Source organism: Macaca thibetana, chromosome 5 (assembly GCF_024542745.1).
Source record: "Macaca thibetana thibetana isolate TM-01 chromosome 5, ASM2454274v1, whole genome shotgun sequence".
NCBI classification, from domain to species: Eukaryota; Metazoa; Chordata; class Mammalia; order Primates; family Cercopithecidae; genus Macaca; species Macaca thibetana.
The window spans coordinates 123,906,894-123,924,056 of NC_065582.1; the positions used below are offsets into that span (position 1 = coordinate 123,906,894).

Consider the following 17,163-nt stretch of genomic DNA (forward strand, 5'->3'; position numbering starts at 1 on the left):
GGGGGCAAGTCTTTCCTGTGCTGTTCTCATGATAGTGGGTACGTCTCACGAGATGTGATGGTTATTATACAGGAGAATTTTCCTGCACAAGCTCTCTTTCTCATGAGATGTGATGGTTATTACACAGGACAATTTTCCTGCACAAGCTCTCTTTGCCTGCTGCCATCCACATAAGATGTGAGTTGCTCCTGTTTGCCTTCTGCCATGATTGTGAGGCCTCCCCAGCCACGTGGAACTGAGTTCTCCATTAAACCTCTTTCCTTTGTAATTTGCCCCATCTTGGGTATGTCTTGTTCAGCAGTATGAAAACGGACTAATACAAAATTACAGCGTGTGTGTTTGTTTGTTTGCAATCATGGTGAGGACCCAGGTGTTTGCATGAAGGTGATATGTAAGGTGTAAAAAATTGAGGACTTCTTATATAAGAGAAATTAGCTAGTGAGATCAGCTATGGTTGACAGTAGATGGAAATTCAAAAGCATCTGTTTAATGCTGAGCAGCACTTAGGAAGCAGGCATAAAATTTGGCAATATATTATCAACAGAGCTCTGCTTCCTAGGAAATGGAACAAACGACATCATTATGCATATAAGATCTAACATTAAAACTCTTTTACTAAAATTATAATATTTCTGTCAGCGATTCTTAATATAAGAAAAAATTGTGAAATGTGTTTAGAGTGTGCTGGAAAATATATCCATAGGAACTATGAAAACCCTACTTCAGTGAATTGTATATTTATTGACTACTTTGTGATAAAAAAACACCCAGTTCTATCATGTCAAGCATGAAAATACTTTACCAAAATGGACCACTTTGCAGCAGTTAATGAATGATTTATAAATGTAACTTCTCAAATAAGAAAAGAATTTTCCAAAATTAATTTTATAGAGAATAATTCTGGGAAATAGTCAAAGGAAAAGGGGTTAGCAAATAAATCTGGAGGCACTGAATTATATACAGTACTCTGTGACTCTTCAAAGAAGAGATATGCTATACTGATGGTAAAACTAATTTGATCAGGGAACACATTCATCGGGTATGTCCATTTGCCTTCCATGGAATACTGCAATTGAAAACTAAGGCCTTGTTTTGTTCTTTGCTAACTCTGTGACCTAGAGCCACTGATTCACATTTTTGGAGTCTCAGTCTCCTTGTGTCTTATCAGTGCAATGATACCTACTTCTCAGAGTTGTTTGAAGCTTCAGTAAGGTCATATTCGAAAGAGAATTTTTTTAAAAACGTAAAATGCTACCTAAATATTAGCAGATAGTTTGTTGCTTTTTGACTTTCTGTCATCCAAAGAACTTCTGTTTGAGGTTTATTTCTCATTTTGAAATCTTTGTGAAAGGTAGGGCTGCACCTTCTACGTAGAAGCTGCAAGGGGCAGGCATTTTATTTCCCAGTTCCTGGCAGCTACAGGCATGGTCACTTGACCTTGGCTCACTTAATGAAATCCTCCTTCATGGGACTTAGAATTTTGAGGAGTGACAGGTATGTTAGTTAATTGGACTCAAATTATATATGCCATAAAATTGCTTCATCTATTGTATAACTCTACATCTAACATGAGGTGAATTCAAATTCCCTGATGCAATTAAGTCTACATATAGAAGGCTGCATGGTTTTTAGTGGTTTCCAAGAGGTATTTATTCTGAAAATATGAACTTCCCTTTAAAGCAGAATAGAGAGAACACTTTCATTTTCCCTGGGCAAAGAGGGCACATAGAATGTTGTATATATTTTTATATGTGACATATTGAATTAAGCAGAAAAATCATGTTTTTAGAACTTTGTCTCTATAAATTTCTCTCAGTTTTTTGTGAAAGTAAACTTGTTCAAACTATAAAGATTTTCTTTTTGCAAGACAGATACTACTTAATTAATTCCAAGCAACTTGTAGCTGGAAGCAAGAAGGTAGTTTCAGGAGTATTTTTGTTACTATTGTTGGTTTTTGGCTGTTAGTTTCTAAAAAGTGAGACATTCTAGGCTTTATGGTGGAAGACTGTGTAACTTTTTCTTTTCTTTTTTTCAGACAGAGTCTTGCTCTATTGCCTAGGCTGGAGTGCAGTAGCGTCATCTCCCTCACTATAAACTCCACCTCCCAGGTTCAAGCAATTATCCTGCCTCAGCCTCCCGAGTAGCTGGGACTACAGGCACATGCCACCACATCCAGATAATTTTTGTAATTTTAGTAGAGACAGGATTTCACCATATTGACCAGGCTGCTCTCGAACTCCTGATCTTGTGATCTGCCCGCCTTGGCCTTCCAAAGTGCTGGGATTACAGGCATGAGTCTCTGTGCCCAGTCTACCTTTTTCTTAATGGTGCCTACTAAGCCTGAGAATCAATCAGGGAATGGAGTTTAGTGTATTGGGAATTGTAAAGTGCATGCTTAACGTTGAGTCTTTTAGAAGGAAACAGCAGAGATCTAGACAAAAACAGGCCTTATGAGACTGCCTACTGCAGCATTTTTGTGAAAGACAGAGGAATAGTTCTGAAGATCAACATTGTGCAGAGCCACATAATTCTCAGTCGTATTTATGGTTTGCATTATATTTCAATTTATTTTGATAGCAAATCATCATACTTATCATTGTATGAAGACATTGTAGCTAGAAAAAGTAGAAAGTATCCTACTTGTCTTCCCAGAAGCTCAGTGGTTTTGCTTAGGTTAGGTCATCAGAGGTCATTCCCCTGGGTGGCTCCAACTCTAGGTCTATGAGAATAATGAAATGAATTTTATGTTAGAAAAACAGAGCTAATGGGCAACAACCATAATACTGCTCAACAGACGCATATAACCTCATGCTATTTTAATATTTATGCCAAAAATGACTCTGTCTAGGATGACCCATATATCCACTATGGCCCATCTCATAGGTCCAGAATAAGAAAAAAATGTAAGACAGTCCCAATACCAATAGTGATGGTTTTATATGTTATACACCAGGGCACATTGCATATTGTGCAGTGTTTCTTTTTTTTCTTTTTTTTTTTTTGAGACAGAGTCTTGCTTTGTTGCCCAGGCTGGAGTGCAGTGGCACGATCTCAGCTCACTGCAAGCTCTGCCTCCCGGGTTCACGCTATTCTCCTGCCTCAGCCTCCCGAGTAGCTGGGACCACAGGCGCCAGCACCCGCCTGGCTTAGTTTTGTATTTTTAGTAGAGACAGGGTTTCACCACATTGGCCAGGCTGGTCTCGAACTCCTGCCCTTGTGATCCACCCTCCTCGGCCTCCCAAAGTGCTGGGATTACAGGCGTGAGCCACCGCTCCTGGCCTGTGCAGTGTTTTTTAATTACATTTTTAACTGGTGATGAATGCAACTTTCTGCTGTATGGTAATAACAATTATGGCCAGGGCAAAGCTGTCAACCAGTGGCATAATGAGTCCCCCAATCATGGAATTGAGACAATACAGTAGTTTTAATTTTAGCAAAACACTGAGCGTGAATTTTTATCAAATCGTCTTCTACTTTGTATTAGGGCCAAATAGTCTCCCTTAATTTTTTCCCTCTTCCAAGACAATATAATATAGTTATGTCATAGTTCTATCTGCACAGTATAAAAAATTCCATGTTTCATTGTCTTCGAGTTTATGCTTTGGAGTGAGGATGCAATGAGAGACACAAATCTGTTCACTCACAGCCTCAGTTCCTATGTTTTTCTCATCGTGTGAGCAACTCTCTGTGCTGGGTGTGATTCTGGTATCTAAAATATTTTCACCCAACCTGATTCTACATTGTGTACCAACTCATTTATGTTTTTGGCAACCCAGAGGGACTACTACTTGCTTCCAAAGCTAATAACAAAAAATACCAGGCTTTGTGAGATTTATTAAGAGACAGAGATTTGCCGGGCATGGTGGCTCACGCATGTAATCCCAGCACTTTGGGAGGCCAAGGTGGGCGAATCATGAGGTCAGGAGATCAAGACCATACTGGCTAACGCAGTGAAACTCCGTCTCTATTAAAAATAGAAAAAATTAGCCGGGTGTGGTGGCGGGTGCCTATAGTCCCAGCTACTCAGGAGACTGAGGCAGGAGAATGACGTGAACCCAGGAGGGGTAGCTTGCAGTGAGCTGAGATCATGCCACTGCACTCCAGACTGGGCAACATAGTGAGACTCCGTCTCGGAGGCGGGAGTGGGGGGAAAGAGAGACAGAGATTCTGTCTCCAAAAGTGCATGCAAGTGTGGCCACAATCAATTTGGAGCTTGAAGGCTTGAAGAAAAAGATTGATCAAGGAGACCAGTAACTGTCAAGATGAGAATTGAAGTTTTTAATAAGACTCTAATTGAGAGTGAAACTGTGTGAAACTGTTGACAGGAAGACATGAATCAGAGGTATTACTAGGGATCGGAATACCTTGAGACAAAAGGCTTCAATTTCTATGAGTGATTCAAATCCCTAACTAGAGATGGGTAGGCTTAAATGGAAATCAAACACATGGTCAACTGAAGTTGGCTTAATGGTTTTAGGAACTGCTTCACTCTAAACAATGTGCCACTTATGCGGATCACCTGTTATAGAAAAGGGAAAAATCATTGAAGAAAATGGATATTTTCTACTTGAATAGTTTAATATATGATGAAAAGACTAATCTACCTGAGGGAAAGTACTCAGCACTTACTCTGAAATCATGATGAATATATGATGAAAAGACTGATCTATCTGAGGGAAAGTACTCAGCACTTACTCTGAAGTCATTACGTTAAGACATGGATTTAGAGCAGCTCATGACTAGGATTGTGTCATTTTGGGGGTAATGCTGCTGATAGTTGAATGACTTCACAGTTGTCCAATACAGCTACAAAATTCCCCCTGGAACCCAGGAACTGCAATGAGTTGGTTGTGTTCTGGAAACCTAAGATAAGTAGTAAAGTTGTGGTCCCATTATTTCTGGATATCAAGTATCTCAGACCTATAACCCTGTGAACAAGCTATAATTTGCATTTTCAAAGCCATGTAACTATTCCTGAAATAATTGAACCTTGGTAGGCCTTCATCATTGCAGAATGCAATGGTGATAAACAAGCAGTGGATAAAATTGAGCTCAAAACAGTCAATGCATGTTACCAAAATCCATGGAAGGAATATGTGAATAATTTTAGGAAGGAATATGTGAATATGTGAATAATCCATCCTGATGATCAAAATGTATTTGGGTAGCCAAACAATTGAGTAGCACAGAAATCAAAGGATTAATTAAAGGCCAGAGAAAAATGTAGACTAACACAGGAGGAATAAGAAATTTCATTTCTTCATCTTATCAGATGAAGATAATGACCATGAACCAGAAGAATCAGTATATTAGAATCTTCATTAATTTGTCACTGACAAACTGAGTTTATCTCTTGATTTAGTTAGCATTAAACATACTTCTGAAATTTGTTCTGAAAAGAAATCTCTTGAAATCCATCAAATTATTACTTCCTCCTTACTTATCTTAGGATATCTTCTATTTTAATTAGTTTTCCCAAAGCCTGAAAACATACAACACTAAGGAAATGCACTCTGAGTTCTGAATAATAACATAGTCCAGTGAAAAACATATTCAAAATCAAAGTCATATAGCTTTCCAAATAACCCTGACTTTTAATCAAAGCTTAATAAATCTTGAAGGATGAGAGATGAGGTCACTGTTGCATATTGCGATTTTAACTCTTTGGAGATTATTACATGTAGATTGATATAAAGAGAAAGTAGGTTCATTCAAATGGTGGGAAGATGTAATAATTTAGCAGCAACAGAGATCAGAAATTATTTTAACTCTAGAATATTTATACTTCAAGTAACTTGCATTTTGATTTTTATCCCTTGGAAAATTATTTAGAGAACTTACTTTATCTTTAGGACATGATATTTGTATACCAAAGCACAAAAATATATGGGCAGGAAAACTTTTTAGTTTAGATTCATATCAGTAGTAGTAGGAGCATCAGTGCAACAACTTTGCTAGTATTACTGCTAATATTCATTTTTACTACTTTTTAGATATTTTATATACACCATCTCAATCATTATAACAACACTGCGAGGGAGATATTGAAAATTTCATTTTACATGAAAGGAAACTCATCTTTAGACAGGTTAGATAACTTGCTCAAATTCACAGATAGAGTGGGGATTCTAATCCAGGTTGGGTGATTTCAAAAACGAGTTTTCTTGACCATCCCCCTTGCACTGGTTCTCAGAGTGTTAATTTTCTTTTTTACTGCTTCAGAAGACTTAAATAATTAATAGTTGAAAAGCTGAATATGGCGAAATGATTTAATGTTGTTAGTCAATGGATTGGAAGGCTTTTGTTTCCACATTATTTTGGGCAGGGTTGTCAGTAAGTCAGCAAAATAAAAATTGACATTATTAAAAAGCCTCAGTTCAGCTAAGAACTGAGATCCAAATAAGTTTGCATCAAAAGTCTCAGGCATAATATGTTTAGCATAAATACAATTGAATCTGGAGAGAAAATATTTTTGTTGAAATGTGCAGAGTTCAGGTCAACTTCAGTTTAAGATGTGAACTTATGTAGGAATAAACTCTTTTATGTTCTTAGTATCTACATCTGGCATTTTTTAATAGGTGAAAATATAGTAACTGAAAAAAAGCAAGTAACACTATTTCAACAGTAATGTTTTAATTTGAATAAGAATGTCCCTTCCCTCCTAAGGTCCTTGCTGTGTCATTTTAAGACTTGATGAACCCTATCTTTAAACTCAGAGTTCTTCCTATTGAAGTGCATCAGAATCTTTTTTTTTTTTTTTTTTTTTTTTTTTTTTGAGACAGCGTCTCAGTCTGTCGCACAGGCTGGAGTGCAGTGGCCGGATCTCAGCTCACTGCAAGCTCTGCCTCCTGGGTTTATGCCATTCTCCTGCCTCAGCCTCCCGTGTAGCTGGGACTACAGGTGCCCGCCACCTCGCCCGGCTAGTTTTTTTTGTATTTTTTAGTAGAGATGGGCAGAATCCTTTAAATGTTCTTTATGCTGTCATTATGTTACACGTGAGATTATGATGGATGAAGCACAAGACAGGGGACCAGTAAACCTGGATTCTAGTCTTAAATATATCAGAAGTTGACTGTTTGCTCTTGTGAAAGTGTAAGCTCTTTAACTTTTCTCAGTGCTTAATATTCTCATCTGTAAAATGAGTTTGAGCAGATAAGAATAAATTTATTAAAGTCTCCTTCCAATTCTTTGGTATTTTAAATACATCATACAATGCTAGATTCTTTGGTTGTGCATTTAAAAAATATACTTACCAAAGTTAATATACATGCTTCAGGACTACAGGATATTCTTCAATTCAGCATCAATCTGGTAATGAAAAAAGAATGTTATATAACTTATGAAGTATTTCATTTGTAGCCTACTAGATTATGCAGAAGGTATATAAAATCTTGAAACCTTGGTTAGAGGAAAGGATTCTTGCCAAGATGCAATGTTACATTACAGTTTTTATTAGCCACCCTTCACATTTATTTAACTTTACATCATTTCTGCCGTTGAAGGGCTTACAGTCTGCTGGGAAAAGTAGACAAGAAAAAATGGCAGTAGAGTTTAATAAGTGCTAATTATTGGGTGCACATAGAATGTTATTGGACAACAGAGAAGTTTGAGTGCTAGGGAAGAATTCTCAGAGGAGGAGATGTCTTCTAACTTGAACCCTAAAGCCTGATGAACTATTCAGCCAAGGCAAACCTGATGAGAAATAGGGCAAGCGGGTGGAGTCATTACATGCAAAGGCCTTGAGATAAGAGCAAGTTTCATGTGTTTGGAAAACTGCAAGTAGCTCAGGAGAACCCAAGTGGGAGGCACGACAAGTGATGACAGCAAGTCACTACTTGGAGAAGAAATCAAGGTCCAAAATAACTGTATTTTGTTTTTTTAAAAAAAGTACTTTAATTTGGAAGCAAATGGGAACTATTAGAGAAGAGTATTAATCATTTTTGTGTTTTAAAAAGGTTGATTTGGGCCGGGCGCGGTGGCTCAAGCCTGTAATCCCAGCACTTTGGGAGGCCGAGACGGGCGGATCACAAGGTCAGAAGATCGAGACCATCCTGGCTGACACGGTGAAACCCCGTCTCTACTAAAAAATACAAAAAACTAGCCGGGCGAGGTGGCGGGCGCCTGTAATCCCAGCTACTTGGGAGGCTGAGGCAGGAGAATGGCGTGAACCCGGGAGGCGGAGCTTGCAGTGAGCTGAGATCCGGCCACTGCACTCCAGCCTGGGCGGCAGAGCGAGACTCCGTCTCAAAAAAAAAAAAAAAAAAAAAAAAAAAAAAAAAAAAAAAAAATAAAAAGGTTGATTTGACCTCAGTATGGAGATGGGATTGGATGTGAGGCACTGTTGGCAGACTGGAGGTGGGAGACCAATGGACAGGCTGTAATTCAGGTGAAAGATTGCCTGAAACTAAATACCAAGAATGTAGAAGAATGTGGGTGGGAGATTGAGAGATGCTGCAGAGTTAGAATTGATGAGATTTGGAATTTTATTTGGTGCATATGGAAAAAGAGAAGGAGAAATAAAAAAAGTCACTAAATTTTCATCGTTGGGTAATGGGTAAATGATGATAGTATTCATAAACTCAAAAACCATAGAGAAGGTTATAGGAACAATATTTTGGCTGTGTTGATTTTAAATTTCTTATGGGACAAGATACTGGGGGAGAAGAGAGTCCTATAGGCAGTTGGATAAAAAGCCTGATGCTGAAGGAGAGATCTTGGTTGGAGGTAGAGATTTGCAGATTGAAAGCATAAGCATTGATGAAAACAGTTGAGAAAATGTAGTACCGTGGAAATGAAGAGCAAGGAAAAAACTCTGTAAACAAATTTAAGAGATAGGTAAAGGAAGAGGACAACATGAAATAGAACAAGAAGACAGGAATCATAGAAAGACAAAAAGTAGAAAATAATAATACAGATGCTAAGTAAATTGGTTCAAGAAGAAAGGAATACTTATCAGTATCAAGTGTTTTAAGGAAAACCTGGTAAGAACTGAAAAATGTTTATTAGACTTAGCAAGAAGGATACTGTTGGCGTGCCTTTGTTGATAGTCATATGGTACCATCAAAAGCCAGACTGCAAAGGGTTGAGGAGTTAATAAGTATGAGGAGCTGGAGTATATGGTATTCTTGCAAGAACCTTAGCTGTAAGGGAGGAGAAAGAAATATATCTAGGGAGGCATCTAAAGGGCCTTATTTATTATTTTTTGAGATAAGAAGAAGAGTAACTTTAATACAAATTGGACAGAGCTGGTAAAAATGTTGATGCAAAAGAAGAGAGTGCATCTAATGGAGGAAGAGTCCAAGGAAGTGAGATGGATAGAATTCAGGGTGATATTATCAACCCAGTATAATTTTTGCTACTTAACAATAATTTTGGATTTTCAGTTAATAGTCTTCTATCAATAGATTAGCTAAGTTTGGGCTGAAGTCTATGACAAGGACATTGAGGAAGAGTAACAGACTAATACAGAATAAACTTAGATTTTCCTAACATCATATAACCTCTGTAAGTTTTATTCAACCATCTGTAAAAGGGGGAATTAAAATAATAATTAATATCTAGAATTGTTTTGGGTTATTCTATAAATACATATATGCCAGGCTATTAATATTTCTGCTTAACATATAGCAGTGGCTTAATCAACGATAGTTACGACACTGAGGATTATAAAATCGAGTTATACCAAGAGATAAAACAAACTACAGTGACTATACTAGTTTTTCCTGATATAAGAAAGACAGAGGGGAGCATGGGGGTAGACAGTATATCACTCTACTTGTCGGTCTCCTCTTTGCCCCGCTTCTACTTGGCTATTTGTATTTGTCTCTGTTTTCAAGATTTTAGTGATCAATTCCAGCATATTACAATGACTTTTGGAATATTTTGGGAAATCATATCTGATGCTCACTAGCAGTCTGTTGAAACATTTTAAAGGAAGCATAGTAATGCTCTGCCTGAATGATGGTAGAAAGAGAAAAAAAAGATTGCAAGTCTAATTTTGTAACTATAGGTTTTTCTGCAGGCAAATGGGCCTTTTTTGGCATAAACAAATGAACCAGTTCTACGAGTATCATGGTAAAGCCAAAAGAAAATGACATTGGTTGTTCTATGTCCTGGTCATTTCAAGATTGGGGTGAGGAAACGCTAAATTTCCATGTAATGAAACACTAAATTAGTAAGGTTCAGAAGCCCCTTTTGCCAGTCTTCCAGTAGTTGTGCCAAGTGTATTTGGAATGACAAGTAGAGACTGATCCCTGGATATAAGTGACTTAGAGTGAAAGGAGTAGATGGATATTTCTTTTAAGGAAAATTTTTTCAAGCAAATATATGACAAAGAGATCTCACAAATTAGGATCCAAATATTATAGGACAAATGGGACATTCACATTAGGCATTGGAAATTAAAGAGAATGCTGTTCAAATGGATGTTGCACTAATGTGAAGTCAGAAAGGAGGGGTGAACTTGCCTACCTAGCTATGAGATCAGTTTACAAAGGCAATCAGAAGGCTAATTGAAATACTAGAGGATTTAATCTCTGAGTGCTCTGAATAATCAAATGTGCACAAGTATCTCAACAACTGCATTCATCTCACCCTACTTTAACAATTACTGAAAGATAGGCTACTCAGCTGCTATAAATTTACTAGCGATAAAGCAAGAAGAGAGAGAGCTATAAACCTGCCTTCTCATCATTGCAGTGATTTGAATGGCAATATGTTATAATGAAAAATATATTGAAAACCAACTCAAAGAAATGAAAAACCAGGGGCTTTTAGGAAGCATGAATTTGCGCTTAAAGCTCAGTTTGTTTTGTATGATGTCAGGCAGGACAGTGCATATCTGTATAGACAAATAACAAAAGCACAGGGAAGGTTTCAAAAGTGACATTTCTTATAGAATCTAAAAGACATTTAGACTGTTTTCTTTTTCTGTCATAATAACAGACTCTCAGAGCAAATTTTTCTGGTAGCAAACAACTTCTATGTAAAGTGATTTTATTTTTCTAGGTTAAGGCCACCTAAATTGATACTATATTTAGGTTACCAAAAGCAACTTGGTATGAAAGGAAGGAACTGTTCAGATTAATTAATTATTTTATGCTAAAAATGTTTTAATGCCCACAATGACCAAAATATTCTGACAATCCAGCTTCTTCTGTTTTTATGTTGAGAATCTTAGTTTGAATTTTAATGAACAATTAAGATGGCATATTTGTCAGTGGAATTTAAAGAAAAGACTTTTATTCTACTGTACTCTCGCCATCTGGAATTCTGACTTTATAAATTGTTACAAACAAGATTAGCAAATAGGTTTTGGACCAGAGTGTAAATATGGAAATTAGAAAAGAAACCAGAATCCCTAAGGCTATAAGGAGGACATTAGAAAAAGATGTAGCTCCATTTGTCAAACTAAGACTTTTTTCTTAGGCACTGCACAATAAAATAAAACAAAACAAAACACAACAAAACAAATAAAACTTTACTACAATATGAATATTAAGAAATTTGGAATGCATAGCCCAATACTTTAAAAAAATACTTTACACAGCTTAATTTTTAAAAAGCCACTTCAAGTATAAAAAAGCTGCTATTGCGAAGAGAGAATAGACATTTTCTAGTTGATTGAGAAAGCTGGGGTGATTGCAGGAGAAATTACAAAGGGGATATCACAGCTTAATTTACAGAAGAATGTTCTCATAATGCAGCTATCTGGCAATGAAATCGGCCATTTCTGTTTCGACTCCTAGGAGTAGATAAATTGACTATATTTAAATGGAGGCTGAATGCACCTCTGGAAGGAATTAACTGAGTGAGAAATTACACTAGATGATCTTTATAGTTTTCTTTGAGCATTTATACTTCTGTGACCTGCTTTTTTAAAAATTAAGTTCTTGGATATTTTTAAATTCAGTCTAACAGAAGCTAGGCTTTATTGCTTTCGCGGCTGATAGATGAACAAAACTTCAGGTAAATTCTTAAATTATTTAATTTATAGAAAGGGGCTTCTGGCCAGGCACGGTGGGTGGCTCACTCCTGTAATCCCAGCACTTTGGGAGGCCTAGGTGGGCCTTGAGGGCAGGAGTTCCAGACCAGCCTGGCCAACATGGTGAAACCCCATCTCTACTAAAAATACAAAAATTAGCTGGGCATGTTGGTGCGCACCTATAATCCCAACTACTCAGGAGGCTGAGGCAGGAGAATCACTTGAGCCCAGGAGGTGGAGGTTGCAGTGAGCTGAGATCTCACCACTGCACTCCAGCCTGGGTGACAGAACGAAACTTCATCTCAAAACAAACAAACAAACAAACAAACAAACAAGCAAAACAAGGGCTTAAGGGCTTCTAATTGGCATGAAATCATTTAACCTAAGTAGCATTTGGTATGGCATAGAATTATTCCTAACCTTGCCTCTATATTTGAGAAATAGGGTGGGCAAGAAAACACAATTCTTGGAGTTATTACTAATGTCTCCAAATAAGCAGTAAAGTGAAATGAAGTGTTGTTTTTGTCTTTTGACTCTTCTAAAAAAATGAAATGCTTGCTGGAGAGTAACAGGTAAAATGGAGGATGTGAACATATGGGCTGACATTTTCTGAAAAAGGCCAGCAAAACACACCCCTCCCCATGAGAATAGGGCAGATACTGACTTGGTGAAAGAAATCTTAGTACAAGACACTTGAAATCTCAGAAGTCTAAGCATAGCTCAGGTCTGCTAACAATAGGCCCACACAGTCTACCTGAGGTCTCCTCCCCTCTCTCACACCTTCAGTCCATATAAAGATGGGCAGAATACAAGATACCAACATAACACTGTGGTTTGTAGGAGACAACCAATAGGCCTCAGATGCAGTGATTAGATAAACACTAATTCATCTATTAATACTATCAGAGAAAACAAAAAGTTCTGGCCGGAACTGCCTGTGTTTTGCACAAATTAAAAAATAAATGATCTGGCAACTATGGAAATACATTTACGGGAGAGAAGGGGAAAGAGAGAAAGAAGGAGGGGATTGGGGAAGGGGTTATTTTACTGTTAACAATATTGGACCTGAACCAGGAAGCGGGAGGGGAAGGAAGAAAAAGGGGAGACAGGGATGAGGGGAAGGGACATTGAAGGAAAGATGAATCCAAGAACTATCCAAAATTGGGGGGAGTAGGGAGGGAAACTGGAAGATATATAGGAGTTCTAATATCTTTAGCTTTCAGAGTTTGGAGCCAACGGATAGTGTCTAAAAAAGAAATTTGTAATAAAAAAATGAATAAAATTTTAATATTTTTTAAAATCATTTTTAGTTTTTAGAAAATAACTCTTATAGTAATGAAACATTTGTGACCTTTAGAAGTTCTTCAGTTGCATTTTTTCTTATGTCATATTAAAACAAAATTAAATGCAATATTTTTATAATTGACATATTAATAGAAGGTATGATATGACCCCATTTTTCTAAAGTATTTCTTTTTATCAATCTACCTACCTATATATGCATATGTATATATCTATATAAACACACATACAGATATATGAAATGCAGTTTACCTTCACTATGTGAAGGTAATGAACTCTGATGTTTTCACTGTATTCTTATTCTTCTCTTTTTCATTTAAAAAGGCTGTTATTAGGTTCCAACTCACAATTCATAAAACACTACACATATTTTGTTGCCTGTATTCACAGACTTTTTTGTTTCTTAAAAAAGTATAAAATTTCCTAAGTTTTACAACTGCCTCAACTTGCTTTTAAATGAGCATAACATGAAAGCAGTTATGTTTTTTACTTTCATTGCAAAGACAGCCAAGTTATAATAACACCAGGAAAAGCCTGTCACAAAATGAGATCTCAATAACAGGAAAGAAATGAGTAGATCTGAGTGCATACATTCTTAAAAGATTCTGCTGTATTAAGTAGAGGGTTACATTTTCCTACCTCTGAATCACAGTAAAGAGGAGGTGAGTTTGTGAAACAGCAGTTGGAGGCAAATTTTGCGCGCTTGTTAACCAGCTCTGCCAGTTCCGTGGGTGTGGCATCGGGCAATTTTGCTCTTAGTTGCTCTGCCAGTCTGAAAAACCATTTAAATGTAAGGTCTTACTACATGTATTTATTTTATACAACTTTCTAATGCAAAATAATAGCCATTTCAGATGAAATACATGCCTGTCTCAAGAAAATTCTGTACCTGTGGTATAGAATAGTCAATTTGAGATCAGAAAGTGAAACATACGCCTCTTCGAGGTCATAAAAGTAAACATACAAATCGCTGCTGAATTGAAATTCCAGTCTTCTTTCATTTCCTCATTATTTCAACATAGAAGAGTCCCTTTTCTATTTTTTCCTAACCTTTCACCTTCTCTTCAGTTTTAGATTTCAAATTCCTTAAAGAATATTTCCTTTACAAGACCTTATACCACCTTAATGCCCCTTTTTCTCTCATAATTTATATAATTTCACCCTCAGTTTACCTACTTCTCAACTCACTATATTGGAAAACACTGATATGGGAGTAAGGAAACTTTGGCTCTTATTTTTAGCTCTGCTAAAAATGAACTCTCCATCTCTCTTTTAGGATGGTGATAGGACTTGATATGTCCTGATTCTTTCAATTTGAACAATTGATGATCTCGGCATCTCTCCACTACCATAATGAACAACTCAGCTTGGTTTTATGACTTTCTTCAGGAAATGCTTGCCAGCCCAGCGTTGGGCAATTGGAGATAAGGAGACCCAAGCAAATCTAGAGTTGGGCTTGGCAAGAATGGATGCTGAGAAGGGAGAAAAGGGTAAGGGTGACCAGTTAGTTCATAAAAGCATTGTTGAAACAAGTAGGTTTGAGCTGCTGAGGGGTGCAAATGAGACTAGAAGAGACTCAGAGGATGCAAAAAAAAAAAAAAAAAAAAAAAAAAGTTGAGGGGTAGGGAATAGGATCTGAGAAATTTACTAAAGTTAGGAAAAATGACATGGTCTTCTCAATGGAGACTTTCCCCAAGAACCCAGTACCACTTCTTTCCTTATTGTGGCCGATTATTTTACTGTTAATGTCTATTTATAGAAAATGCTTTTTCCTTGTCTTAATTGAGAAAAATGACTATTATATAACATTATTGGTAGTTAACATTTCTATTTCTAATGTATAGGGTATATATGTTGTTGATGGCTGACAGTATGCTTGATTGAAAGTTCGGGTCTTCTTGCCAGGCAATATGCCATGAAGTTAGATAATACTTTTAGCAGTTTTATAGGTCCTCAATTTTGTACAGCAATATCTACAGAAAATTCTGGGGTAAGAATATTGCTAAATTATGTGCTCATTTTGCCATTTTGAATCAAGTTCCTGCAGATAGATTTTGTAATCTATATTTTTGTGGCTGTTTTAATTGGCCGCTCACTTGATAAACATGACATTTTTCCCCCAGAAAAACTTAGCTTATTCCTATACAGATGTTAGATTCGAACTACTTTTTAAAAAATAAAACGATTTAGGGGGTACAAGGGCATTTTTGTTACATGGATGTATTGCATAGTGAAGTCTAGGTTTTTAGTGTAACCATTACCCAAATAATGTACACTGTATCCAATAGGGAGTTCCTTATCCTTCACCCCTCTCCTACCCTCCCACATTTTGGGGTCTCCAATGTCTATTATTCCACTCTATGAGATTCTGACTACTTTAAAAAACTCCTAATTGAACCTCCTTTTTTTTGTTGTTCACTGAAGACAAGCTTAAGTGTTCAGCTATGCTTTCAATTCGTAGTACTAAGAAAATATTACTGATAAACTTGGAGGATACAGCCAGAACAAGTTTCTTACTTTTTCTTGTACTCGGTAAATGTGTTTTCTGAATAACCTGCACATAGTTTTTGTCCCTTGTCAATGAAAGAAGATAGTTCCTGCTTTAGTAGAGGGCCCTGTAAGAAAACAATAATTGCATAACAAAATTATTTGTCTTGAAATGTTGTCCCATCTGGCCATTAAACCAAAATTCCAAATATTGTATCAGTATGAGTATTATATACATTAAGCATTGGCAAATGTTTTCTACGAAAGGCAGGATAATAAATATTTTAGGGTTTGCAGGCCATATATGGTCTTTGTTGCAACTACTCAACTCTGTACAGAAGCAGTTGTAAGCTTTGCAGAAACAACGAGGATGACTGTGTCCCAGTGGAAGTTAATGTATGAACACTGAAATTTGAACTTTGTATAATTTTCATGGGTCGTGAGATACTGATGTTCTCTTGCTTTTTTCCCAACAATGTAAAAATGTAAAACCATTCTTCTATTCTTAGTTTGTAGGCCATATAAAAGTAGGCAGTGAGCAAGTTTTGGCTCATGAACTATAATTTTCCAACCCTTGATCTATGTGCTTGATAAAGAAAATCTAGCAAATATACCTTAGTATTAAAACAGGTAGTTGAGTCTTCAACATCACAGCATTCACCAAGGCTTTTTAGGGTTGGCTCAAGTACTTTAACGAGGAATACTTCTGGAAGATGAGTTCTTCTGCTTAGTTCAAATGTATACCTAGCATGCGAGAGAAAAGGAGATATGTGTTATATATTTACTTTTTTTTTTTTTTTGTGACGGAGTCTCCCTCTGTCACCCAGTTTGGAGTGAAGTGGCACCATCTTGGCTCACTGCAACCTCTGCCTCCCGGGTTCAAGCGATTCTCATGCCTCAGCCTCCCAAGTAGCTGGGATTATAGGTGCCTGCCACCATGCTCGACTAATTTTTGTATTTTCAGTGGAGATAGGGTTTCACCAGGTTTGGCCAGGGTGGTCTGGAAATTTTGACCTCAAGTGATCTGCCTGAGTCAGCCTCCCAAAGTGCTGGGATTGTGGGGATGAGCCACCGTGCCCGGCCTACATTTTGAAATGTGAAATATCTGTCATAAAGGCAGAGCACTTGGTTTCTGCATCTTAATTAAAAAGAAGAGATTTAGCTCAGACTGACTCTAAATCAACAGGCTTTGGATTATAAAATACTTTCATTGAGATACAAGCTACTAATACTTGCTATCGTGACTAGTCAATATCGAACTAAAGCTTTGCTTATAATATACATTTAAATATATTATATGTAAACATATTTACTTCAAATGCATATGGAACTGTCTTTGTGCAAGCATAATACAATTGACCCCATATAAAACATCAAGTGGGTACTTCAAA

The 17,163-nt window shown here is 36.9% G+C and overlaps 1 protein-coding gene across 1 annotated transcript in view; it reads right to left on the reverse strand.

Annotated features, from left to right (window-relative positions):
- Positions 1–2,540: 2,540 nt before the first annotated feature.
- The window catches only part of GC (GC vitamin D binding protein), a 44,028-nt gene continuing 29,405 nt past the window's right edge, over positions 2,541–17,163 (reverse strand). Inside the window, exons 9-13 of the mRNA XM_050789917.1 lie at positions 16,387–16,516; positions 15,803–15,900; positions 13,925–14,057; positions 7,254–7,308; positions 2,541–2,719 (exon numbers count right to left, since the gene is read on the reverse strand). Of these exons, the coding sequence (XP_050645874.1) occupies positions 7,279–7,308; positions 13,925–14,057; positions 15,803–15,900; positions 16,387–16,516 (391 nt within the window). The 3' untranslated portion in view covers positions 2,541–2,719; positions 7,254–7,278. The remainder of the gene's footprint in view (positions 2,720–7,253; positions 7,309–13,924; positions 14,058–15,802; positions 15,901–16,386; positions 16,517–17,163) is intronic.